At 37.7% G+C, this 27,587-nt stretch overlaps 2 protein-coding genes and 3 non-coding genes across 7 annotated transcripts; 4 read left to right on the top strand and 1 right to left on the bottom strand.

Annotated features, from left to right (window-relative positions):
* Positions 1-20,314, top strand: LOC139974865 (uncharacterized). 3 transcript variants are annotated; one of them, XM_071982359.1, is made up of 6 exons: positions 9,998-10,066; positions 10,170-10,339; positions 18,442-18,828; positions 19,096-19,276; positions 19,780-19,853; positions 19,968-20,314. In XM_071982359.1, exons 3-6 carry the CDS (start codon positions 18,640-18,642, stop codon positions 20,106-20,108), a joined length of 585 nt encoding a protein of 194 aa, XP_071838460.1. In that variant the 5' UTR covers positions 9,998-10,066; positions 10,170-10,339; positions 18,442-18,639; the 3' UTR covers positions 20,109-20,314. The 3 variants fall into 3 exon arrangements, with proteins under 3 accessions (XP_071838461.1, XP_071838460.1, XP_071838459.1); XM_071982360.1 differs by lacking the exons at positions 9,998-10,066; positions 10,170-10,339 and adding an exon at positions 1-605; XM_071982358.1 differs by lacking the exons at positions 9,998-10,066; positions 10,170-10,339 and adding an exon at positions 16,919-17,042.
* Positions 8,259-8,423, top strand: LOC139975483 (U1 spliceosomal RNA). The gene has a single exon (XR_011795743.1). It is a non-coding gene; the product is annotated as a U1 spliceosomal RNA (small nuclear RNA).
* On the top strand, positions 9,582-9,746 carry LOC139975491 (U1 spliceosomal RNA). Its single transcript, XR_011795747.1, has one exon. It is a non-coding gene; the product is annotated as a U1 spliceosomal RNA (small nuclear RNA).
* Positions 15,597-15,761, bottom strand: LOC139975490 (U1 spliceosomal RNA). The gene has a single exon (XR_011795746.1). It is a non-coding gene; the product is annotated as a U1 spliceosomal RNA (small nuclear RNA).
* On the top strand, positions 20,314-27,213 carry LOC139974863 (uncharacterized). Its single transcript, XM_071982357.1, has 6 exons — positions 20,314-20,522; positions 21,064-21,620; positions 22,224-22,393; positions 23,342-23,508; positions 24,150-24,734; positions 25,454-27,213. The coding sequence occupies exons 2-4, from the start codon at positions 21,175-21,177 to the stop codon at positions 23,443-23,445; spliced, it is 720 nt and encodes a 239-aa protein (XP_071838458.1). The 5' UTR covers positions 20,314-20,522; positions 21,064-21,174; the 3' UTR covers positions 23,446-23,508; positions 24,150-24,734; positions 25,454-27,213.
* The last annotated feature ends 374 nt before the right edge of the window (positions 27,214-27,587 follow it).

The raw sequence follows: 27,587 nt of genomic DNA, 5'->3' as shown, positions 1-27,587 counted from the left end.
AGCATATGTCCAAAGAAGGACCCAAGACAGTCTGAGCATGGAGCTATATTTATAGCACCCTGGTGTGAGCTCCAAGTGTTTGGTGCGCCTAGTGTGCCATAAATTGACATAAGTTTCTCGTGCTGATAAGATGGATGTCGATTTCAGGACTTACGGCACACTAGGCGACGATTTCATCCAATCAGAGCATATAGTAGATATTTTATATGTCAATTTAATTCGACATGTCGATTTTAGGACTTATCGCACACTATACACGTGACCTTTTTCAGCGTTGCGACCCAACTGCCTGGCGGAACAAGTAGCGATGGTCAGACTGGTATGGTGGCCTTGGTCGTTTATGCAAGGGATTATGTGTCGTAACCAGACACCCCAAGAAGAGACCACCAATATCTCTGCGCTTACAAAACATTACGACCTGTTTTACAGTTAGCTGTACATTCGGGGGAAGTGAATTACATGGTATAACAGGGCATCGAGAAAAGATTCAAGAGAAACGAGGAGAAATTACAGTTTTCTGACTCTTGCCGTAGACATGTATACAGCTAGTTTAATTTGTAGACTCTTCGGAGAGGAATTGGAGTCATGGCGTGAAGATTCCCCAGGTACAGTTGAGCTTTCACAACGGGTCCTATAGGCTGTATGCAATTTTCACGGTAAGTTGAACCTATTGGATCAGTATTCCAACATTACGCCTTCGTCATAGCGTAACCATTTTGTAACTTTTGTAACGGTTAAAGTAGTTACTTGTCTGGGTAAAAAGTATATTAGGCCTCCATTGTTATTGGTCAATGTCTAAGTTACCTGCCATTACACGCAGTGAAGGGGTTTGGTAACACATTGACAGTGACGTCTTTCTGCCAATTTAGTGTTGTTTATGTCAAGGTGGCGAAGGAAGTTATCAAAAGTGAGGAGCCAGAAAACCTTTTTCAGATGCGACGGTGGCCCAGATAGGATTTTCGAGTATCATATATGTTGAAATTTCTATATTGATAATTAGTTGCACGAATTATTTGTTCGAAATTTTCATGGCAGAGAAAGGCCTATTTTGAGACCAATTGAGATAACCTGTTAATCCCTTGAGCCAAGTTTTGCATTGGTCATTTCTGATAACCTGTTGACCCCTTGAAGCTCAGAGGGAAATCTGATAAGAGCAGTTGAGGGCACCCTTACAGCAGAGCCAACTCTCTGAAGCAGATTTCATTTCCTGGATGACACATTTTGTTGAAGATATATGGATATGGTCCTCCTTCACAAAACTAACTGACTTGACCAAACAATGTTAACCAAAACAAAACCATAGCATTGGAGAATTCACAGATTGAGTTATCACTTTTAAAAGGATTTCAGACTTTGAAACCTATTGACCCCATGTGACCCTTGAACTCTACCAATTTCAATAGGGTTCTGGTACTCACCAAGTTGGTTCTGCATACCAAGGGCGGCGGAACCGGGGGGCACGTGCCCCCCCACTTTTCCTCAGGTTAAAAATGTGCCCTTTTTCTACATAAAAATTGAGGTGTCTCAAGTTAGCAAGAGGCCAGGGAACCAGAATGAACACTCGGGAAGGGCCGTTTCCGGCCATCTGAGGGGTTTGTAAAACCAAAAATTTTTTTCTACGCTCCGCGCCAACTGATTGTGGCGCTCCGCTCAGATAGTCGTGCATACAACTTTGCAAATCCTGGATACACCCCTGACTTTTAATGAATTTCTGTGGGTCAAACTCAAAGCTATTTCGAATGGAAATATTTGTTAAGATATTAACTAAACTCTAATTCGAAAGATTCCTACATTAGCAACTAGCATGATTTCACCTCATTTTGTCTCAAAAGAAAACTTGTTCCTTGTTTCCCAATTTGCACATTGGATATTGCAGTGCTGGTATGCATATTTTCCTTGAGGGGGGGGGGGGGGTGTTGATGGAGTGATGTGTATACGCAAATAAGATAATACAATAAGAGTTATGAAGGCTGCATCAGTCCAATCGAATTTCTGCAAAGTGCCCTTTGATGTCGAAGCCCCCCAGATTAAAAGTGCTTCCGCCGCCCTTGTCTGCATACCATGTATAAAGTTCAACAAAGATGAGCTTTTGACTTATTGTGTATATATGTGAATAGGCTCCATATCCTGTTTATAGTCAAGAAGCTGCTGGCTTCACAAGTTATCTATTTACTTAAGATACTGCATCAGAACAGAAGTTCATTGTCTCTTCTGCACTTTTTGTTTATGTACATTTGGTGTCCATTAGCATGTGGGTTGCCTCTTTACTACAGGACTCCCTTGTTCTTAGAAAAGTGGAATCATCATTGATGTGGTCAGAGAATTCGGGTAGCAACTCCAATCAGGAGATCTCTAAAGGATTGGTCTGTTTTTACCTCCATTGTTAGAGAAAGTTACTTTCCTGATTGGGTACTGTATCCTTACTCCATTTTGGCCCCTCCCTTTACTTAGACAAAGAAAATGCTGGGTATGCCATGTGGCTGCAGAGCACCTTAACCCCCCCCCCCCAAGCCATAAGGACATAGAATTAGTAATACTGTCATAGGAGAATTAGATACCAAGTTAAAAGTTTTATATCATCTACCTGAATCTGTTCCTGCGGAATTCCAATTAAAGTAAAGAAGCCTACTGTAACTGTAAAAATATAAATTAATTGTTAATCTTGGACGGTTCCTGATACTAATCACCACTGGAGTCTCCCAGAATCCTAGCTCTCAGCTATTACAGGAACTCTTCAATACTTCTTAATATATTCACTCTCCATTGCCATCGCATGGAAGGATCTATTACCATTCTAATTGGAGGACACTAACTTTACTTCACCTTTATATATTGCCCGCCATTGTAGTCCCTTTGGAACTTTATTTATGTATATCTTGCCTGGATCCTATTCTATCTTGCTTGGATTCCACTTTATCTCTCCTGGATTCGACTCTACCTTGACAGCCTGCAGAACAATCAATTTCCTTTCAGTCGACCCAATGGACTTGTATTTATTTTACATTCTGTGCTTTTATATTGTATAAGGATTTGTTTGTGTTGTGTATGTGTGTGTAAATGCAAAGTGGCCACCGGTGAGCAACCAAACTGTAAGTCAAATCATTCCTTTATATTTCATTAAACTGGACCCTGCATTATCAATCCCCTCCTACCCATGTAAGAATAACCTTTTCAATATTTGTATTCTTATTTTTATATTGGACTCTTCAGTTATATATATATGAGTCTTTCTGTTAATCTATTGTTTCAATACAATTCTCTCTATAGTGTACAGTATATACTTAGCCAGCTACACAGTTTCTTTGTGTCATTTTTGAAGTGTTCATCTGTCTTCACACTGATGGGACACTAGTAATTATACCTCTAGTCAACCCAAAGGGTGTAACATGCCTTGCACATCCACAGTATGTTTTTAATCCACCATGAACTTTTTAAGTTACGATGACCACAAGCAAGTGTCACATACACACACTCCATCACCATTGCATAGATTCCTTCTGCCTCCTGCAAGGAATCAAAAGTGTTTGTCCACCAAAGTAAATGCAATTATTTTCCATTTTATTTGCAAACCACTGTAGTGTATACCTGTAGGCTGTAGCTTACAGTACAGTTGTGGTCAACTAAAATAATATATTATGATTCCAGTTTAATACTATCGTGTAATGGTATAGCTGGCATGGACCGGCGGGGGGGGGGGGGGCGTTGTGTGTACACTCCCATCCCTGTCAACCTCAAACAAAAATTCAAAATTAGGTAACCTAGCTTGCATTAATGCATTTAAAGCTAATCTTCAGATTAACTATGCATAACCCCCTTTTTTTTCTGGGAGAGGACGACCCCATGTAGTCCCTGCTACATGGGATCAGCTTCAAGGACCACACCCTCTCTATTAAAAAGTCCTGGATCCACCAGATTTTGATTATCACCAGATGTTTTTTATTCAACACACTATCCAGTTTCAAGTATAATGCAAGCCCAACCATTTGTCTCGGACTCAAAATAGGTTCTTTCCCCTGCTTTCGGCAACATGTGGCCTGAAGTTTGCCATCTTCATAGAAGGAAGGCAATTGTTGATTTCTCTGGAGAGTAAGACAATGTCCCCAATGCACCGAGTGCATTCTTCTTAATATTATGGAAAGAATAAATAATGTATGGTAATGGTGGCCAAGCCTGCGAGTGAGTATATTCCAAAGTAAATTATTGTTAGGGAGTCTCCTACTTTGTTTAGTCTTTTTGTAGACTTTATAGGAGACTTCCTTTCCCATTGTACACAATTGGCGATAAAATAAATGAATTGTAAAAAAAAAAAATTGCTGGGATATGGATAGCAACACAAATCTGTCACAGAGAATCATTTCATTGCCACAACTCTTACATATCGCTGTTTAATCAATGCAAAGAGCAAACTGGAAATTCTAAGAATGTTTGGCTTTCCTCAGTTTTGGTGAAATGAAACATGACCAACATTGTTATGGGATTTTTGCATCAAATAATATAAAATATTGAAAATAATAAAATTATAACAATACCTGTACTACATGTGGTGCATGAATTGATGAAATGTATATTAACTGAAAGTTATGTTTATGTAATGTGAGTGGGATGTCAAGTTAATAGCAGACCCTGTACTGAGGGATGAAATGAGTTATGCTTCTTACAGTGGAATGCAAGTCATATGACAGGTTTTGGAACACTTATTTTTAAAACTTTCAACATAATGAAAGATTTGTCATCCCGCTAACCACTCATAAGTACACATCAGTAAATTTTAACTTTTCTCAATATTCTTTACATTTTTGAAAGAAAATGCAAAACTGTTCAGCCTGAGAGCAATAGTACGGCTATGATAGGCTGTTTGACTGTGTCAGTGTCACACATGTGTGCATTCACAGTTAATGATGAAATAAAAAAAATAAAAAAACTTTGCATGGGGGTTTGGGGTGGTGGGGAATGGAAATGCATGACAACATGACATAATTCCGTTGTTGTGAAACCATTTTAGAAACTGCAAATACAGAAAATAAGTCTTATCATATTGACAAATTCTGTCAACAAACGTGTCACATGTGAGATGATGGCTGTAACTATATTCCAAATCCTTTAAGCCAGTAAGAGTTACAGAAGTAAATTATAGCCCCAAAGCTTTTTTCCATAGGTTGTTTGACTGTGTCACACATTTATAATTGTGCATTCACAGCTAGTGATTAAAAAATACCCAACCTTGCATGGGGGGGGGGGGTATGGAAAACATGAAATAATTCTGTTGTTGTTAGAGCCATTTAAGCCAGTAAGAGTCACATATGAAAAATATAGCCCCAGTACACATATCCAATACAAGCTCAAACCAGGGAGTTATTATGGTTAAACAACTCTCTGCTCAAACTAACCGTTCCCTAACTCTACAATTCTTTTTCATACTATTGTGTAGTAAATATCACACAAATACTACAACATACTTTTTCCCCCAATTTTTTTTTTCATTTGCAGCGATGGAGGGAATGAAAAGTGAAAACCAAAACGTAGTGTCAGTTTTTTTTTATTGGTTGAGATGAAAACATTAATCGGATGCAAAGGGAGCTTATGTATTGACCTCTCCATTCATAACACTGCATTAAACCCTATATGCTGGGCTACATTTTTCACCATGCCTAGTAAAGTCTGTGTGTCACTGGCAATGTTCCCATAGCAGAGAGAACCATTCTAAGGACATATTCCACAAAACCCTGGAGTCATTGCATACCTTGCACTGTAGAGCTCAGCGAAACTTTGTCACTGCGTAGGCTGAAATGCTTTTTGAATATTACAAGTGTCTGCATACTCATGCGTCGGATTAATGTCTTAGTTGGTTCACAGAGAGAGATGTTTTTGTTTGAATTTTTCTTTGACTAGATCTCTGCTAAATCAGCAAATAAATTTGCCAAAAGGAACGTTGTTATGATTGTGTCTTTGTTTACTAAACAATAGTGCCAAAAAAAAAAAAAGATTGTTTAGACCATGAAGATCAATGCAGAATGTGGCTTTATGAGAGGTTTTCACTTTATACCGAACTGTGTTTAATTGCCTGGCATACTAATTGTGCTAAGAATTTAAAAGTTAGGTTATGTGTTTGTGTAAATAGCTCTATTTCTTCTACTTCTTCTCCCCCATCCAAGTGGTTATGTAATAGGTATGCATATACTCTTCCACATCCTGTGCTCATGTTCCCCTTTATAATTAGTAGTGAGACAGTGGCAACAGTACTTTCTTTGTTCTGCCAAAGTTGTTGGTTGCAGTAAACATCTTCCCTACTCCTTTCTTTTCTTGGAAAGGGGATGCTTTGTCTTAGTTGTTTCAGTTATACAGTAGTGTAAGCATTTGTATGCAGATTTAGTCTTGTGTAATTAGCTCTGATTGGTTCTCAGTGCTACTCTTGGTAGCTAGGGTGTGTATAGGCCAATGAGAGGGATTAAGAGGGTCACATGTTGTTACCCTGTGGTGTAGGTGCTTCCTCCAAGGTGTTTTAGGAGAGAAAGGCAGTTTGGTTGTCAGCCAGTCAACAGGGCATGTTTGTAATTTGGTCACTCTTGACATAATGTAGTCTGTGCACTACAGTATACGTATATATAAATAGTTAATAAGTTGTCAATAGTATCTTGTGCTTTTAGAATATATATCTACATAAATATAACTTTAACTGGAGGAATTAATTGTGTATAATTGATTTGCTATACATTTGTGTGATTACATCTTTTTTAATGGATTCTATGGAACTGAGAGCTGTGTTCTGTTAGTTGCTGTATTTACCTATCTTGTACCAGGACTTCACCTACTCATTTACCTATCTTGTACCTGGACTTCACCTACTCTTTTACCTATCTTGTACCTGGACTTTACCTACTCTCCTTGGGAAGAACATTTCTTTGAACACACAAATTTTCACTGGAGTACTCATCGAACTCTCACCACTCACCATCCTTTACGTAATTTCCTGCTATCGGACATTTATCAAATCTTCCATCACTCACCATGCCTACCAGTCATTCAACAAGATTGCTGTACAGTGCTGCTGGACAATACAGACCCACCGGCCAGATATCTTGTTTTATTAATGTGCACTTGTATTAGTCTTGTGGCCACTTGACACCCCTACAGTAGTTGTTTATTTCAATATCTCTAGTTTTAATTGTTGACACCCCACAATTAATTCATGTGTGTTAAGCAATAACATAATGTAATGACTCTCATGCATTTATACTTCCTTACAGCCTTGTGTTTGGCCGATCAGTAAAATGGCTTGGCAGTTATTCCATTGGTAAATCTAGTCAAGAACATAGATTGAGTAAAGTCTGAGAACTGTTCAAACAACCAGCTTTTGCCACTTTATAAATCGTAACTGAAGTAACCTATCTGAAAGTTATAGTTCTAACATTCTCCAACCTTGGCCTAAGTTATGACTTGCACTGTTCATGGCAGGTTTGATTAATTTCGCAGAAATGATAACTTCATACTCATATGCGTTACGCACCAATGAGAACGTGTAACACTGTCGAAACTCAAAAGAAAAATATTCGAAAACGTCATTTCACGTAAAACTGGGGTTAATACCGAAAGTACCAAGCTCGTTGGATATAATCTTCTATTCTGTATGACACAACAACGATAAGGCTGAGCTAATTTCTATTAATAATTGGTACGACCATTATTACCATACTGCACTAGCACTGCACAGAAAACTGCTGGTTGCTACGCATGTAACACACATTGCATACATATACGCATTTAGCTCTGAGCTGAGCAACAACTTACTGAATTGGGATGAGGTATTTTTCAGTTAAATTATTTCTTTTAACAAAACGGATTTTTCTCTACATTTGAGTAAATATCTATAATGTGCAATTTTATTAAACCAGTTTCTAGCCCTAAGTTGAAAGTAAACCATACTGTATAGTTACGGCTGAATGGAGACCCAGTTATTCCCTATTTATAATTGGGCACCCCTAAATAAAAATGGACGACTCTGCATTAGCGGAAGTATCTATTATGTTGTATTGAACGTAATAAAATGCATTCTATCATTTATTTTTGATCTAGATTCACTTGATTAGAAACAAACTGAGGTTTTAAATCAAGAACTGCACTCAAAATATAGTTTCATATCATATACTGTAAATAACTGGTAAATGAATGTCAAAATATGAAATAAAAAGAATATTTTCAACATAATATGTGTGGGGCGTACATGCAGGCATTCAAATACTAGAAAATTCGGTCGATTAAGCATACTTACCTGGCGCAGGGATTTCCGTGATCACGACGGCGGAGCCCCCAGGGTGAGGCCCGACCATTGCACTTTCGGTTGGGTTGACCCCTGCGATTCTTTCAAACGTAAAGAACTCGGGCGTATAATTTCTGGTAGTGGAGGACTGCGTTCGCGCTATCCTCCTAATAATGCACTAAATAAATGTTCTAATGTTTAGTCTGATGTACTGTGTAATTTTAGAATTCAGTAGTAATCAGGTATAATGTACACTTACCCCCCCCCCACACCTCTATGTGAATTTCGTTGCGTAATTACGTGATGTCCTTCCGGACCCTTTAAAAGCAGCACTTTAAAGCTCAATTTTTCCCCCTCGGATTATACAGTTTCCTACAAATTAATTGCACGTCGGTACAACAATAACCCGCGATTTGGTTTGGGAGCTGAATCTCACTTATGATTTACTCTCGCGGTGCACCATCGCTGGAACACTTTCTCCAATCAGGGCAATACTCTCTTGCTTATTATTCTCATTTTCAAAGTACTTTGAAGTTTGAAAGAGAATCAGTGTCAGTTTGAATAGAAGACATCAAGATTATACAGGATAGTGTAGTAATTTAGTCTATTTGGTTTATATATGACAGAAGGTAATTTAATGATATTTGTGTTCATATTTTTTACTTGTGTGATGTGGTTTAAGGGGAGGACCAAACAGATTGCTGAAATTTATTTATGTTTCATTTAAAAATAATCAATATGGAAAATGCATTCTAACATTTATTACTATACTGCACTGCAAAGAAAACTGTTGCTTGCTACGCATCTAACACACAGTGCATACATATATACGCATTTAGCTCTGAGCTGAGCAACAACTTACTGAATAGGGATGCGGTATTTTTCACTTAAATTATTTCTTTTAACAAAACGGAGTTTCTTTACATTTGAGTAAATATCTATAACGCTAATTTTTATTAAAACATTTATTGCCATAAGTTGAAAGTAAATCAAATAGTAACAGCTGAATGGAGACCCAGTTATTCCCTATTTCTAATATGGCACCCCTTATAAAAATGGACGACTCTGCATTAGCGGAAGTAGCTATTATGTTGTGTTGAAACGTAAAAAATGCATTCTAACATTTATTTTTGATCTAGATTCAGTTGATTAGAAACAAACTGACGTTTAAAATCAAGAACTGCAATCAAAATATAGTTTCATATAATATACTATAATATACTGGCAATCGAATCTCAAAATATGAAATAAAAAGAATATTTTCAACACAATATGTCTGGGGCGTACATGCAGGCATTCAAATACTAGAAAATTCGGTCGTTTAAGCATACTTACCTGGCGCAGGGATTTCCGTGATCATGACGGCGGAGCCCCCAGGGTGAGGCCCGACCATTGCACTTTCGGTTGGGTTGACCCCTGCGATTCTTTCAAACGTAAAGAACTCGGGCGTATAATTTCTGGTAGCGGAGGACTGCGTTCGCGCTATCCTCCTTATAATGCACTAAATAAATGTTTAATCTGTTGTACTGTGTTCTTAAATCTCAGTAGTAATCAGATATAAATAGTACACAATGTACACTTTCCCTCACCCTTTTCCTTGCACTCTTCTATGTGAATTTCGTTGCATAATTACGTGATGTTCTTCCGGACCCTTTATGAGCACCAGTTTAAAACTCATTTTTTTCAAAAGAGAATTATACAGTTTCCTACAAATTAATTGCACGTCGGTACAACCATAACCATAGATGTCGAATCAAGCGACGTGCAATGCTGTCTACAGTTGTAAGCTCCTGATTGGTCAAGAGTCTACAGGTTGGTTGACAGTCTACAATAGTCTACAGTTTCTACAGTTGCACCAATCGGAAGTTACGATAGCTGCCTTACCAACAAATTTTGTCAAGTCAAGAGTCTACAGTTCGTGCTTACCGTTATGAGTCCTCTTTCCCCATTGGTTGACAGTCTACAATAGTCTACAGTTTCTACAGTTGCACCAATCGGAGTTACGATAGCTGCCTTACCAACAAATTTTTTCAGATCCGACGATTGAGCAGTTCGTAGAATCAACGATGCTTTTATCTTCACAAGGTAAAAAGTTTTGACTTTTGAGATTCCGAGAGCTGGTGCAAAGCCAAGTTCAAGTATAGTGTAGCAGCTCAGTTCCGCGACTTTTTAAGATTAGGGCTATAGACGCTACGCAAATTGTTTTCAACTTTCGCAGTTAGAATTTAGAAATCATACTGCTTAGAAATAACTTAAATTTCCTCAACATATGATGCCACTTGGACCTGACCAAAGAGACTTAGAGCATAGCAAATAGTAAATTCATAGTCAATGGATGTAGGCCTATACAGTTTTGTATACTTTCAGTAAGCAAGTAAATGTGTCGATTTGTGCTATTCGAAAGGCAGACATCTTGGGGTAAAGTGCACAATTGTACATAGTGTAGAAACAGATATTTTGGGGTTCATTATTTCGGAGAAATTCCACATTCATTGAAAATGCATACAGATGAGTGATTTGGTTGGGTTTTCCCTAGATATATTTCGTTCCTCTGGCAATTCCATAACTTAAGTGTGTCAATCATGAGCCCACCATGCTACTAGTATACAGAGTATTGCGAAGTTCGGACACCCCTAAGAAATACATGATTTCACCATGACAATCTATAGCAACAGCCAATTTCACGAAAAAGTACGAAGCTACAGATACTTTGTCCAAAATTACCTGTGTGCAAGTAAGTACTTACTTATTTGTCAATAAAAGGAAGTTTTTCTTCCCAAAAACACACCAAGAGTATTACCATCGTGCTCTTCAATATAGGACTATAAAAGACTGGAATACACAATCCTTGGCCGTTAAAGAGAGCCCTAGTCTTGAGGTGTTTAAGACAAGATTGCCCACGCATTATTATTAGCACCAACATCCTCGTTTTGATACCCGAGAGGTGTTTTTAACGAGTATCTAGCAGAAGCAGAAGATTAAGGTCAGATGCAATTTTGAAGCCAAATTTCAGCTTTTTCTAGTCCCACATCTGGCCGTTTTCCTTTCACGCTAATGGATGCTATCGTCTGCGTTATGGAACAAAGGTCATAGTGCAAATAACATACAAATAGGCGGAGCCTAAGCTGTTTTGACACCGCCCACAAACAATTTTAGTTCAGAAATTAAAGAGACCATTCAACCATTTTTTATTCAGCTAATCAGTTATCAATCGTCCAATGAGACGTTTGATATATGAGAGGATTAATTAATAAATGATATCACAAACAAGTGTATTTTTAGCAATATTATATATCATACAGAGTAATTAATACTTTATATAGAAAAATTGAATTTGATTGTTTTGTTGTGAATGTCGTTATTGTAGAATGTACAAGAAGTTAAATAACTTTACAACAAATACAAACAATAACATGGTGGTTCTGTTTTAAGAACTAATGAATTACAAGTGTGAGGAAGTGAAAATGGAAAGATACTTTAGAAAAGACTAACAGGGGCTAAATTTTTCAAGGAAGGGGAGGGGGAGGCATCAGGTGGAGAACTGTGTTTACTGCACAGTATCAATGCAGTGCCAAAATCGTTTATCCCCCTCTCCCCCGGTTATGGGCTTGGTATTTCATTTTTGGCTCACTTAATTAACATAATTCTCTCCTGGTTTATTATTTTTTTTATAACAAAACCATATGTTGTGATGTCTAAACTCTCATTAAATCTAACAACCATAAAACCTAGAATGTCCAAGATATTGCGAGATATATTCATGATGGGGATAGGGAAGAGTAAGTGAAACAGAAACATGTTTATTGTAGATAGGTCACGAGCAATTTGTATGCAGGGTGGGGGAGGGGTGTCGGGGGTCTTGGTAGTTTGTCATATTGATCTATTTATAGACGGGATACAAGATTGTCATTCGATCATGCATGGTCCCAAGGATGTGCTTCCCGCCGACATAAAAATTTCAAAGTTTCTAACGTGAAAGTTGTCAGTGCAGGATGAAATCCTACCAAGAATCTAATATTTTTTTTATTTTAGGCAAAGAGGTACCAACAGTTTGAAGAGAAAAACATGCTCAGGGCCTTGCACTTAGTGAGGAACAGAAGATGGGCAGTGAGGAAGTCTGCCAAAATATGGGGTGTGCCAAGGAGCAGTCTGTACATACGATAAAGTTATAGGGTGAAGTAAAGTTGGCATACAACAAGGTGCTCCAACTTTATTTACAAAGGAAGAGGAGAAGCTTCTAGCTGACCATGCAAAGCATTTTGAAAAGATTGGCTACCCACTCGACAGAAAGAAGTTTTTACGCCTGGCTACAATCTCTGCTATTTTTGCGGGCAAGAAACCTGACGGGAGTCGTGTGATTACCGTCGCATGGCTCCAACGGTATTTAAAGCGTTGGCCAGAGCTGAAGTTAGCCAAACCAAGGATGCTGTGAATAAGGAGGGCACATGTTATGTCAAGAGAAACCGTGGGCAGCTACTTCAATGAGCTTGAACCAATCATGACCAAATATTCCCCAACACATAAACCCCACCTGATATTCAACGTTGATGAAACTGGGTTTCAGACAGACCATTCTCCGTCCAAATGCATTGCCCCTCAAAACCTCAGAATACAATTACATCCGAGAGGGGTGCTCTAACAACCGTCCTCGCCACGGTAACGTTTCTGGAAATGCTATGCCCCCGTTTTTCGTATAAAGAAGGAAAACGTTTAATGGACGAACTTAAAGAAGGTGCATACCCTGGAAGTAAATTCCACATGTCTGACAGCGGGTGGCGCAACAGCGAAATTTTTCAGACATACCTCAAAGAGCATTTCCTGAAATTCATCCTGAACCGAGATGCTGATCAGCAGTTTTCATGCAGGGGGGGAACAATCTCTAGAAGTGATGTGTGTGTCCGCCCCCCCCCCCCGCCGGCAATGATACACCTTTGGATCCACTACATGATATTAGCAGGAAATGTGCTCAATTCTCAAATCGCATGCGGAATTTTTTTTTTTTTTTTTTTACGCGTTGTATAACATTTTATCTCTTGATGACAGTGTTGCATCAAAGGACATATGTCTAGTGCAGTTCGCATATAGATCCTGGGCTAATACCGAAATGCGTCATGTTCCCAGACGACTACTTCGAGTTCAAGACCAGCCACAATTGGTTTCATAGCACAATATTACAATTGTTTAAGGCGTCCATACATACACACGGTGTCAAGCGCCATGATATACTATATATAGCATATATATATATATATATATATATATATATATATATATATATATATATATATATATAGATATATGTATATATTTATATATATTATATTTATTATTTATATATATTATATTTATATATAGATATATATATAAACATTAGTGAGAGGAAAATGGAAACGTCAAAAATGGAGTTGTCGGTGTAAGGGGTAGGCTGAGGCGGACGCCCCTTCTCGATCCGTCACTGGCTACCCTGTGTATATAATAGGAGGGATCAGTGCTGTAATTATGTCACTGTTCCTCTTTCTCTTCCTGGTGTCTTGACGTTTTTCGTCTGTTCCCTCCTTTTTCTCTCTTTCTTCTTTTTTTTCCCTTCCTTTCTCTCCTTCCTCCTCTTTTTCCCTTTTTTCTTCTCTTTTTTCTTCTCTCTTTTTTCTTCTTTCTTTTTTCTTCTCTCTTTTTTCTTACCCGGGGGGGGGGGGGCGCACGCCCCCAATGCCCCCCCCTGGATATACTAGCACTGACATGAAGTCCTCCTACATCACACTTCCCAGATTGATGACTAACAGTTTCTATTTACAAACCATAAACATAATAACATACCTTTCCAACCTCTGAAGTCCCAGTAGATCACTTAAACTTTGACCTCCATAGTAACTCTCTACAACGGAAGCCCTGCATCTGTCTGAACACCAAATATCAGATATCTTCCATAAAGTAACCTTTAGTGGTCATTTCTTAATTTATAGCTAAACATTTGTTTACTAGAAAGGTAAATATGTGGACAGAGTCATCCATTGTTGAAGCCTATATAAGATATATAACTTTCACCAATTGTGTTTAATTTATGTTGCAATTTAAAATCAGCTGTGCCAAGTTTTACACATTAAACCGTTTCATTCATTCTTAATTAACCTGTACAATGACTGCTAATTTTCAAATTTTCATTTCCCTGTTACACCGAAATTGGTGGAATATATATATAGTAGAAAAACAAACACCATTTATGTGATCATGTATTTAATCCAGGAAAAGCCAATTTAAGATTCAGCAGTTTAATAGGTCTTTCATCAACAAGTGGCAACAATACAACAGTGGTTGGTGTTATAGTACATTTTATTGCCTGGAATGTTGTCGTGTGAGTGGTTCTTAATGTTTTTGGTCATACATTGTGTCCCCTCTCCAATCAGTCACCCTATATGTAACCCCCCCCCCTCTCCACCCCAATAAAAATGACAAATTGGGTTTTCATTATAGTCAACATTCAAAGTGAGGAAATTGCATATGGACATCTTGTGAATCAAGGAAAGTATTACATTTTACACCCTTATATTTGCAACAGTCTTGCATCTTTTTGCCTTACTTTGAGAAATGTTCAACTTACTAATGGAACCTCTAGGAAGCTTTTTCCATCAGACAGGGGCTACGTGCTAGTGTATAAAAAAGGATCAATTCATTTCATCAACTCAAGGGCCATAGACATTTGAACTTAATGAAAAATAAATAAATTACAGCAATCTATTTGGTCCTCCCCTTATACCACTTCAAACAAGAAAAAAAACATGAACACAAATAACATTAAAATACCTTCTTGTCATTTAGCCTCTGAAGAAATCCTGCTATAGGATCGAAACGTCAGGTCAACTTACTTTTACACATTCAATTACCTTCCGTCATATATAAATCAAATAAACTAAATTACTACTCAATCTTGTATAATATTGATGTCTTCTATTCAAACTGACACTGATTCTCTTTCAAACTTCAAAGTACTTTGAAAATGAGAATAATAAGTAAGAGAGTATTGCTTTGATTGGAGAAATGTTCAAGCGATGGTGCACTTTGGGAGTAAATCATAAGTGAGATTCAGCTCCCAAACCAAGGGTTATGGTTGTACCGACGTGCAACTAATTTGTAGGAAACTGTATAATCCGAGGGGGAAAAATTGAGTTTTAAATTGGTGCTCATAAAGTGTCCGGAATGACATCACGTAATTATGCAACGAAATTCACATAGAAGTGTGCGAGGAAAAGGGTGAGGGAAAGTGTACATTGAATACTATTTATACCTGATTACTACTGAGATTTAAGAACACAGTACAACAGATTAAACATTTATTTAGTGCATTATAAGGAGGATAGCGCGAACGCAGTCCTCCGCTACCAGAAATTATACGCCCGAGTTCTTTACGTTTGAAAGAATCGCAGGGGTCAACCCAACCGAAAGTGCAATGGTCGGGCCTCACCCTGGGGGCTCCGCCGTCATGATCACGGAAATCCCTGCGCCAGGTAAGTATGCTTAAACGACCGAATTTTCTAGTATTTGAATGCCTGCATGTACGCCCCAGACATATTGTGTTGAAAATATTCTTTTTATTTCATATTTTGAGATTCGATTGCCAGTATATTATAGTATATTATATGAAACTATATTTTGATTGCAGTTCTTGATTTTAAACGTCAGTTTGTTTCTAATCAACTGAATCTAGATCAAAAATAAATGTTAGAATGCATTTTTTACGTTTCAACACAACATAATAGCTACTTCCGCTAATGCAGAGTCGTCCATTTTTATAAGGGGTGCCATATTAGAAATAGGGAATAACTGGGTCTCCATTCAGCTGTTACTATTTGATTTACTTTCAACTTATGGCAATAAATGTTTTAATAAAAATAAGCGTTATAGATATTTACTCAAATGTAAAGAAACTCCGGTTTGTTAAAAGAAATAATTTAAGTGAAAAATACCGCATCCCTATTCAGTAAGTTGTTGCTCAGCTCAGAGCTAAATGCGTATATATGTATGCACTGTGTGTTAGATGCGTAGCAAGCAACAGTTTTCTTTGCAGTGCAGTATAGTAATAAATGTTAGAATGCATTTTTCATATTGATTATTTTTAAATGAAACAAATAAATTTCAGCAATCTGTTTGGTCCTCCCCTTATACCGCTTCAAACAAGTAAAAAAAATAAACACAAATATCATTAAATTACCTTCTGTCATATATAAATCAAATAGACTAAATTACTACACAATCTTGTATAATATTGATGTCTTCTATTCAAACTGACAATGATTCTCTTTCAAAGTACTTTGAAAATGAGAATAATAAGTAAGAAAGTATTGCTCTGATTGGAGAAATGTTCAAGCAATGGTGCACCGCGAGAGTAAATCATAAGTGACATTCAGCTCCCAAACCAATCGCGTCGAACCAACGGACGTGCAATGCTGTCTACAGTTGTCTACAGTCTCAGCCTCCTGATTGGTCGAGAGTCTACAGTTGTCTACAATTTCAGCCTCCTGATTGGTCGAGAGTCTACAGTTCGTGCCTACCATTACGAGGCCTCTTTCCCTGCACGTCCGTTGGTTCGACGCGATCTAGTTCCAATGTCCACAGTTTTCTACAGTGCAGTGCCCATTGAGGTAAATGAATCATTCATTTACCTCGATGGCAGTGCCACAAATCGGAAGCATAAACATAACAACTCCCTGGTTACAACAGCTTGTTTACCAACGAATTTTGTCCGATCCGACGATTGAGCAGTTCGTAGAATCAACGATGCTTTTATCTTTACAAGGTAAAAAGATACCTGCTCATTGCTTGTCAACGGAGCATTTTCTTGCCTTTTTTCTCACGATTTTTAAAGATAAAAATTAGTAATTTTGAGATTCCGAGTACAGGCGTGGCAAAGCCTAGTGCAACTATATTGTAGCAGCTTAGTTCTGCGATTTTTAAAGTTTAGCGATAGACGCTACGCAATTTTTTCCTTCAAGTTTCGCATTTAGAAATCTTGCTCCCTAAAATTAACCAAAATTACCTCAAAATTTGATGCCTCTACTCCCTGGGACTTGACCTACTTGACCTTAGAGACTCAGAGCATATAGCAAATAGTAATTTCAGAGGCAATGAATGTATACAATTTTGTATACTTTCACTTTCAATAAGCTTAATGTGTCAATTTCGGGCCAGTATAAAGGTACGGCAATCATCTTGGGTTGACATTGTACACAATTTTACGTAGTGTAGGAACAGAGCAATACATATTTTGGGATTATTATTACATTTCGAAGATGTCACATTTATGAAAAACGCATACAGTTGAGTGTTTTGGTTGGGGTTTCCCTAGATAAATTTTGTTCATCAAACTGTGTCAATCATGAGCCCACCATGCTAGTACTACTACTACTAGCATGGACACCTCGAAGTTCGGACACCTAAGCTTTAAAACACCCCAAAAATATATCTATTGGTATAAATCACCTGAAAATATACTTGATATGGTGGGAGAAGTGTGTTATATTACGATACACGGCCAAACTTTCTTTCCTGTAAACTGTTTACAAGTAGGCCCCTACCATTTGAATTTCATATCACTGCAGTGCTGGTATATACAAGAAACTAATTAGTCATAGAAGCATTTCAAAACCCCATCCCACTAAGAAATGGAAAGATCATTACTGTTAACGTGACATATCCAACTTAACCTAAGTTTGAAAAGATATTTGGAACCATCTAAAATATGAGAGGAGATGTGCTCCATTTTATGCCCTAGTAATTGAGGTAAAATGAATTTGACAGCATTTTAATTTTTTTGCTCATCTCAAAAGCATATCAAAATATACTTTGAAATTGGTATGTAGATAAATGTTCCTTTCCATCTATGCAACATTTTCCTACTTTTGTCCCTTCCGTTTAAATTGTTAAGATCTAGCAGATATAAATTTAATTGCTGGAAATGATACTGGATCAATGCTTTAATTAAATTTCTTCAATTTTTCACCAATTTTTAAGAATACTTAAAATATATTTGATAAGACCAGGTGTTCAAAATCATAGTCTTTTCATTTGCTGGAATCATTTTGACTGGAGGCCGTGCAGTTTTCTAAGTTTGTTAGAATTATCTCAAAAGTGTTTAGATTTCACATTGTGAAAGTCTAGCATGAGTTTGTTCTTAATCTTGTCATATCTTATTTTAGCATGCAGAAATGCTTCTGACAGGGACTTGCTGCTGCCAGTTTTGGTCATCCGTGATGTAAGCATCGCTGTTGAAAGACAGCAATGTACCTTGGTGCCTACATGTGAGGCAAAGTCAACAAGGGGCAAGCAACCACTTCCTCTGAGTGGACCGCTGGCTGTACGGGTATGGCCGTTTTAAAGCTTTCACCTTCAAAGAAATGTGGGAATGGTACAAGCTCTATAAGTTGACAATACGTAAAGACCCACAGGCTGGAAGTGCACATGAAAGGCAACTTTCACAGGAGGCATATACCTCGCTGGGTCAGTGGCTGGGCATGTCAGAAAACCAGATCACCAGCAGGTCCATGAAGAGGTTGCGGCAGTATATCCTTGACAAGGAAAAGCTGGTAAGCATGTTTAATTGTCACTTTTCTTGTCTTGTTTCAGCACAATATACCACACAATGATATACAGCTGTTTGTGTAGCCAAGTGCAGTTCACCAAAGGACACAAAGACTGGAGCTGTACGTGTGCTGTTCAACTTCTTGACTTACAAACACAGGCATTGTCTCTCATCAGGAATTTTTTATATTTTTTTATACAGTAAAATTGTTCCATGTTTTGTAAGTCGATCATTTCAATAATTTCTTGTTGTAATTGTTTAATTCAATCAGATTAGTGCAAAAACAGAGCAGACGAAGGTACTCCCAGAGTCGCCAACAGCGGGATGTTCCACGTCAGCGGGATGTTCCCCATCAGCGGAATGTTCCACGTCTGCCCATGCTGACATGTGGTTTAATGACGAGTTTGATTCGTTACTAATGCAGATTCCAGAGGAAAGCTTTCTACCAAAAGGTTAATTAATTTAACTAAAAGCATGCTTTAAATAACATTAGAAGTCATCAGGTATATACAGTAAAGGAATGTGGCTTTTACCTTCATGTCCTAGTCATAAGAGTAATGCATGATCACCACAGTCATACAATTTTTAGCTGGGAAAGCACCTTTAAATCCCAGGAAACCAAAGCAAACCAAGTTGTTTGTTGCAACAAATATTCATCAAACTGTAAAGAGCAACCCCTCTTGTATCATCAAACGCAATACAGAACTAGGTATATCTGCTATTTGGTATTTAATTAACCATGAAAAAAAGAAAATGGGTGCAAGCTGCAACTATGCAAGTTGGTGCATGTATTAATCATGGTTATATCAGTAGTGTTCTTCCCTGCTTTTTGACAAGATTGGTTATCTAATTATATTTCAGTGGTGGAGTTTTTATTATTTTGATACACCTTGTATTACTCTGGATTGCTTTATTGTCACAATTTAATTTCTAATTTGCTTTCATCTTTATACAGATGGATCCTCTCAACAGTCAAAGAAGGCAAGGCATCCCACTATCAGACAAACAACACCAGAGCACAGCTCCAAGGTAATTTAATTCAAACCTTTGTTCAGAGAAGTGTAGCCCATGTAGCGACAAAATCCATTTCATGTCATTTAACAGTTGGACGTAAAGTGTAACAACATACATTGTTGTTTGCAGATAAAGGATTCCAACAGGCCTGAACCACTACCATCAGCTCCTGAACCACTATCCTCAACTCCTAATCAACCATCATCAGCTCCTGAACTACAATCATCAGCTCCTGAACTAATATCATCAGCTCCTGAACTACAATCTTGACCTCCTGAACTACAATCATCAGCTCCTGAACTACAATCACCAGCCCCTGAACTACTATCATCAGCTCCTGAACTACAATCACCAGCCCCTGAACTACTATCATCAGCTCCTGAACTACAATCATCAGCTCCTGAACTACAATCATCAGCTCCTGAACTACAATCATCAGCTCCTGAACTACTATCATCAGCTCCTGAACTACAATCATCAGCTCCTGAACTACAATCATCAGCTCCTGAACTATAATCATCAGCTCCTGAACTACTATCATCAGCTCCTGAACTACAATCACCAGCTCCTGAACCACCATCACCAGCTCCTGAGCTACCGTCTCCAGCTCCTCAACAAGGTCGCGGTGATATCAGCAAAAAGAGGCAAAGAGAAGACAGACAATCACTTGAAGACAGTTCACAGGTAATGCACATTATATATGATCCATGAGACACAAAGCAATGCAATACATGTAATCATTTTGCAGATGTGTAATGTTTTTCAGTTCAATAAAAATCATGGGTGTAACCAGGGGTTTGCCCCCTCCCCAGCAATTTCTGGCAAACTTCCTATCACTTGAAAACTAATTTTGAAATATTTCCCTTGTATTTTGGCCTGAACTACTCTCAGAATGCACAAATAAATTTGTTTGAAATATTCAAAACTTTTCTGTGGGTGAAGGGATGCTCCCAGACACCAACAGCTTGGCAAACCACTTTGTGATATACTGATAAGGTTAAACATTATTGTATTATTTGTGAAGCTAAATCAATCATTACTTGAACTAGCTGTAATATTCAATATTAAAATTCCTTCTATTTCTTCGATTTGTGATAATGGTTTGACACAAACAAGAACAAGCTCCATATGCCCTCAAATTTCAAAGCCTATGTGTTAATGAAGTGCATGGTTCTGTCAAGACTAACATCATATATGACTTGTTTGTTTTGTATTTACTCTGCAGGTCAACTATGAGGGATGGCATCAATCCTGGGAAACAGGTCCCAATGGTTTGCCAAAAGCAGACATCAGTTGGTTGAAGGATGATTTGGAAAAGGGATTATTCCAGAGAGTCATGACCTACAAGGACATCCATGGTGAAATAAAGAAAAGAAAGGTGCTGAAGGATGATCGTATGTGGTTTCACCCTCCAGAATGCCCAGGCGTGGTGCGTAGCGCTCTGCCATCTGCTGACGCTTTCTTCCGCAGTAGACTGAACTTCTGGCGTCCAGTTGGAGTATGGGGATACAGTCTGAAATGCCCGCAGAATAACCGTCCAGCCCGAGATAGAGAAGATGCCTTCCTCTATCGCTGTGGATATGCAAATACTGTCAGATACATCTGTGACATATCAGACTGGTACTGTATGCTGACAGAGGTGCTGGCATGCTCTGCATGTAGGAAAGCTGCCAAGGAATCTGCTTCCCACTCTATAGGCCGGTTCCTAGCTTGGGATGCCCTAATTATATCTCAACTCACTCCAGCCCATCAAACAATGTTTCCTGCCATACTGACACTTAGGTAAGTGCACAAAGTGAAATTCAAAGCAGAATTTCACTTTAATTAACTGTATACTTTTGAAAATGTGCCCTAACACCACCAGTGTCTCAAATTTTCCTGTAGTTGCATGGGTCATTTCATATTACTACGCTCTCTTGGTAGATCAGCAAAATTCCATTTTAACAAGTGAATTATCCAAGTGTATCTCCTTTGTTAACTTTACTAATTGCACAGTATGCAAGGTAGAGTTCAAACTGTTGACCTTAGATGTTGCTCTCTTGGCCAATGATCAACAGAGCACATCACTAAATGGTAGATTTTTAACTGATGCAGTTGATTTCTGTTTGGAGGCCAACTATTTATATTGCATTTTTATGTTTTGGATGGTTTAATGAGTTTCTTCTTGTAAGTGAATTTATTTGCCTCTTTCTGTATTCTTACATCCTGTGTTAAGTTCTTTGGGTTTCTTTTTTCTTTTACTTTCTACCATGAGATGTCCTGACATGCTGTACAACCTCTCAACCAACCATTTGTGTATATCCCTAACGCTAAACTAACTTTGCAGTAATTAATATTGTGACTTTTTGTTTGTAATAATTATTGGTTTTTTTTTTTTTTTTTCAGGCGTGGGGTTGACAAACAAGTGGTTAGATTGATGACAGATCGAACTGCTGCCAACTGCATGGCAAGCATCTGGCGTCAGGTGCAGGAAAATCACTGTGAGAGGTACCTTCATCGTAAGGATATTTACTCTACCCTGCTGACTTCACTCACAAAAGAAGGATCATTACTTAGTAAGTGTCATACTTTGACAGTAATTGGATGGTAGTCATCTTTATGTCCATGAAACCAATTCCAAAAGGCAAAATATCAATGTAAAACAAGACAGAAAACTGCAGGGAAAAGTATGCAGTATGCATGCATGCCGTGAAAATGTTTCGGCAAGTGTGCAATGAGAGCACCTCGATTTTGCTGCCTCACTCTACCAGTTTAAAGAAAAAAACAATTTCTGTACTTACTGTGTGTAATGAATGGATTTAACTGACAAGCTCCTTGTAGAAATAGCTGAAACTCTCTGAATGTGCAAGTTTACACACAGAAAACACAGATTAACTTAGAGGTGCAAATTGGGAGACAATAGGCATTTTGCATTCAAGGAAGTTTTAAGGCACCATGTTGATGTATGTATTAGAACGTTCAATAAAGTTAACATACTTTCCTCTATACTTCAGACATTGTACTGTCCCTTACTCAATAATGGAAGGACTTTATTAAAGTTTATTGTAATTTCCATAGGAATTATGACAAATATGCACTTTCTTTTCTAATACATGATACAACACCAATAAAAAATGTTACATAGTTTAAATACTAATTAAAATGTATCAAAAAGCCAATTAGCCAGAATAATCATTTAAAAAATTTATCCCCTTTTTTCTGTAACAGGTTATATTATTGTGTCAATATTCTCATCTAAAGGTATGCTGTATTGGCCCAAATATGCCAGATATTCAAATATGGTCACCTGTGGTCAACATTCTTCAACTGAAATTTATCTCACTGGGACATTCAGACATCTTCTGTATTCCTAATAGAATGTCTGAGAACAATTTGTAAAATACTTTTCTAAAACTTCTAGCAATTATAGCATGCTATAATTTTGGGACATGACAGGCTACCTTTAAGTATGTGTCTTTGTAAATTATTGATTTTTTATGTATATTATCTTATGTTATTTACAGATACAATTCGCCACAAGTTCCAACCTCCACCTCAATGTAGGGAGCTTCCCAGTGCTAAACTACTCAGAAAGGCCTTCTTGATAGGTGAAGCTGAGAATATTTAGGACTACCGTGCCCTTATCATGTCCACATTTGGGAAAGTTCTCAAGTTTGATTCAACCAAAAAGGTACAAAGAAATGCCCCTACTTTTATTTTTTTCAGATGGTTTCTCGACCATTATAAGACTAAAAATCAGTAAACTATCATTTCTACAAAACAAGATGTTGCCTGTCACTTCATGATCAGGACAAGTCACACTGAGAGCTTGTCTTCCTGGTCCAGATATCAGTTCCTTTAAAACATTTTTTTGTGACTGCATTTAAGTAGAAAGGATAGGTCTGAAAATGATTTTTTAGGCTTGTAATAATAAATGATGTATTTAAAAGTACTTTGACTCTTTTAATAATATCAAGTTTAAAACAGTTGTCTTTATAATGTTGCCCATCATTGTCACTACACTGCATTCACAAAAGTATAATTTGGGGAGATTTTTGCTTTTTGATGTTAATTATATTTTCCCCATGTTCCCCAATAACTTCTTATGATGATTATAATTATTAATTATTTATAATTATTATTAATACTTACATTTCATGATACAGCAGTGCCCTTTCTTCTTTTCAAATTCATGCCCTCTTTTGGTTAGTTTTTCTTTACTTATTATAATACATTTTATTGTATCCTAATGAAAGGGTGGGGGCAGTTCCCCCTTCAAATTAGAAATAATTATGGACACATTATAACAGTTTCTTTCAAATGTCATTTCAGATATGCAAGAAGCTTGCCGGTGCTGGTTGTGGAACGGCAGAATGGTGTACAAATGTCGGCAATGAGTTGTCACAAGTTTTAACCTCTGTTTTGACGTGTGAAGAATCAGTTCAGAAGCTTCGGCCCATGGCGAAGGGCCTCATCGACAGGTACTCAAAAGCTGGGGAAAGTCCACCTGAGGTGATGTATGTCGATCGAGGCTGCTGTCGTTTGTATGGTGTCTCCTCAATTGAGAAGCTTTTCAATGAGTCTGGGATGGTGATTCGCCTAGACATCTTCCATTAGATCCACCGATTTGATGCTGCAGTGCGCACAGACCACCACCCCAAGTACGCCTTATTCAAGTCTGCCCTATCTGCTGCAGTTTTTGCCCAGTCATTTGCCAGGGTACAGACAAGTTGAAGAGCTCAGCAGTCTGCTAGTTCAACTTGGGCTGGAGGAGGGGAGACTTGCACTCAGCACTTCCCAGAGAAATAACATCAAAGATGCTTGGAACAAGCTTGAGCTGCATGACAGGAGCATCCAGCAATTTGACAGCCTGTACCCTTTCTCGCTGGGGAAATTCTCTGTTTGGCCACACACAAGGTGAAATAGTATATGCTACCATATTATGGTTACTCAGTCTTGACGTGTGAAAATAGTTTAAGAATTTGAACCAAAGGTGACCATATTGTAATATCTGGCATATTTGGGGCCAATACAGCATACTGTACCTTTAAAGGGGAATAATGTGCCACATGGGAGAGTGAAATAGTATATGCTACCATATTATGGCTACTCAGTCTTCACAAGTGTGAAAATAGTGTTGCTTCACTGAAATGTCACACAATACATGAGTTATGAAAGTTGCATTGTTTGAATTTTGAAAAAAATTGGGCCAACAAATTATTCATGAGTTTCAAAATGGTTCAGTGTTCTCTGTGTGAACCTCATTTCTTGGAAGTAAAGATACTCAGCTATATTATTTTGAATGGTCTATCATTGTGTAGATTGAATTGAGTGTTTGACGGTGTGATAAATTTATATACCACATACGCATTATCCCCCTAAAGTGACTAATGAAATTAAAATTAAAAACTAACTTTTAATGAAATTTTGAGAAGTGCAAAGAATTTCCCTTGATTGGGTATGTACTCCAGTGAATGGTGCACCGCATAAAATAAATCATATAAGAGATTCACCTACCTTAAAGCCCGCCCTTTAAAGCAACTTTGACATCACCTCTTTAAAGTTTAAAACTTTTTTCTACGATTCTACAGTTTTCTACAGATTAATTGCATGTTGTTGTGTCCAAAACCCCCCAGATTGCGTCGAACCAACGGACGTGCAATGCTGTCTACAGTTTCAGCCTCCTGATTGGTCGAGAGTCTACAGTTGTCTACAGTTTCAGCCTCCTGATTGGTCGAGAGTTTACAGTTCGTGCCTACCATAACGCCTCTTTCTCCATTAGTTGAATGTCTACAATAGTCTACAGTTTTCTACAGTGCATGTGCCACAAATTGGAAGCATAAACATAACAACTCCCTGGTTTCAACGGCTTGCTTACCAACGATTTTTGTCCGACCAATGATTGAGCAGTTCGTAGAATCAACGATGCTTTATCTTCACAAGGTAAATAATACCTGCTCATTGCATATCAACTGAGCATTCCTTGCCTTCTTTCACGTTTTTTAAAGATAAAAATAATTATTTTTGAGATTCCAAGAGCTGGTGCAAAGCCGAGTTCAGTATAGTGTAGCAGCTCAGTTCCGCAAATTTTTAACAAAATTGTTTTCAACTTTCGCAGTTAGAAATCTTACTGCCTAGTAATAACTTAATTTACCTCAACATATGATGCCACTTGGACCTGACCAAAGAGACTTAGAGCATAGCAAATAGTAAATTCATAGTCAATGGATGTATACAGTTTTGTATACTTTCAGTAAGCAAGTTAATGTGTCGATTTCGGGCTACTCGAAAGGCAGACATCTTGGGAAGTTGGGGTAAAGTGCACAATTGTACGTAGTGTATGAACAGATATTTTGGGGATCATTACATTTTGGAGAAATTTCACATTCATTGAAAATGCATACAGATGAGTGATTTGGTTGGGTTTTCCCGAGATAAAATTCATCTGGCAATTCCATAACTTAAGTGTGTCAATCATGAGCCTACCATGCTACTAGTATATATGTATTGCGAAGTTCGGACACCCCTAAGAAATACACAATTTCACCATGACAACCTATAGCAACAACCATTTTCACGAAAAACTACGAAGCTACAGATACTTGCTCTCCAAAATGACCCGTGTGCAAGTAAGTACTTACATATTTGTCAATAAAAGGAATTTTTTCTTCCCAAAAACACACCAAGAGTATTACCATTAAGGTCAGATGCAATTTAGAAGCCAAATTTCAGCGTTTTCTTGTCCCGCATCCCACCGTAATCCTTTCATTCTAATGAATCTGCGTCATGGAACAAAGGGCAGATTTCACAGTTACAGGGTCCAAAAGGTCCCTCCAGATCCCAAATTTTCAAATGCTTTGTTTCAAAACAAATGACCTACCATTTGTAACTTTGACATCCCAATTATCATTTGTGAAAACGCAGAGATAAAATAACCTACGGTTGTTACGAAATAAAAGTGAAACATGACACGAGTGGAAACTTTGCTATGGAAGATGATGAATGCATGTTAATCATACTTTCTTCTTTTTCATGTTTGAGGAGGAACTTTTTATAATTGTTTTGTTTTTAGAGGAGACTATTAGTACTATGGATCTGATATCAACCATCAGATTCATCTGTACAGCTGAAGTTTACCATTTACTGGAGCGTGAAGACTTTTAAGGACTTGGACGGACAAAACTCATAAAATTTAAATGGAAAAATTCTTTTGAATAAGATATAAAAAAGGCAGGTACTTGAGTGTTTCATAGTTTATTAATAACAACTGAAGTATCAAACATTTGAATGCAAATCAAACATTCAATGTTAATTCAACAAAAAAATTAGGTAAAACATCACTTTTGCAAACATAACACTTGGACGGACAAAAGTAACATATGCATTGCAAACATAACCTTGGACTTAAGGTTTATGCAGCCACATAATAGCCATGGCCCACTCTCTCCCAGACCCCGAACTTGTCTAAAGAATAGTGTTTACATGGGTCCAAAACTAGGGAACCGGGTACCCGAGAGTTGTTACCGGTCGGGTATCCAGGTACCCGGAAAAATTGTTTACCCTCGTGTTTCGCGATTTTCAAGAAAATAATATTTTTTAGTTGTTCCGTCTATAATCCATTAGTAACACCTCGTAAAATACCTAGTCAGTATTCCATGTACGAAATAAACGAATGTATAAAAAATAATTGTGAGAATTCTTTCAACATCATCCACATGGTAGCCTAACACCACACTAAGTCAATGGGGAAAATTCTAGCCTATACTGCAA

Source organism: Apostichopus japonicus, chromosome 10, assembly GCF_037975245.1.
Source record: "Apostichopus japonicus isolate 1M-3 chromosome 10, ASM3797524v1, whole genome shotgun sequence".
NCBI classification, from domain to species: domain Eukaryota; kingdom Metazoa; phylum Echinodermata; class Holothuroidea; order Aspidochirotida; family Stichopodidae; genus Apostichopus; species Apostichopus japonicus.
The sequence above is the reverse complement of the archived record's forward strand: the minus strand, read 5'-3'. Positions and strand labels throughout refer to the sequence as shown.

What these genes read in the sequence shown, in the direction of transcription:
- LOC139974865 (XM_071982360.1), top strand. Translation starts at nt 18,640, where the DNA reads ATGTGGGAATGGTACAAGCTCTATAAGTTGACAATACGTAAAGACCCA. An exon ending in TCCTTGACAAGGAAAAGCTG is followed by an intron (nt 18,829 to 19,095) that starts GTAAGCATGTTT and finishes TAATTCAATCAG; the next exon opens with ATTAGTGCAAAAACAGAGCA. An exon ending in GGAAAGCTTTCTACCAAAAG is followed by an intron (nt 19,277 to 19,779) that starts GTTAATTAATTT and finishes ATCTTTATACAG; the next exon opens with ATGGATCCTCTCAACAGTCA.
- LOC139974863 (XM_071982357.1), top strand. Translation starts at nt 21,175, where the DNA reads ATGACCTACAAGGACATCCATGGTGAAATAAAGAAAAGAAAGGTGCTG. An exon ending in CCTGCCATACTGACACTTAG is followed by an intron (nt 21,621 to 22,223) that starts GTAAGTGCACAA and finishes TTTTTTTTTCAG; the next exon opens with GCGTGGGGTTGACAAACAAG. An exon ending in AAAAGAAGGATCATTACTTA is followed by an intron (nt 22,394 to 23,341) that starts GTAAGTGTCATA and finishes TGTTATTTACAG; the next exon opens with ATACAATTCGCCACAAGTTC.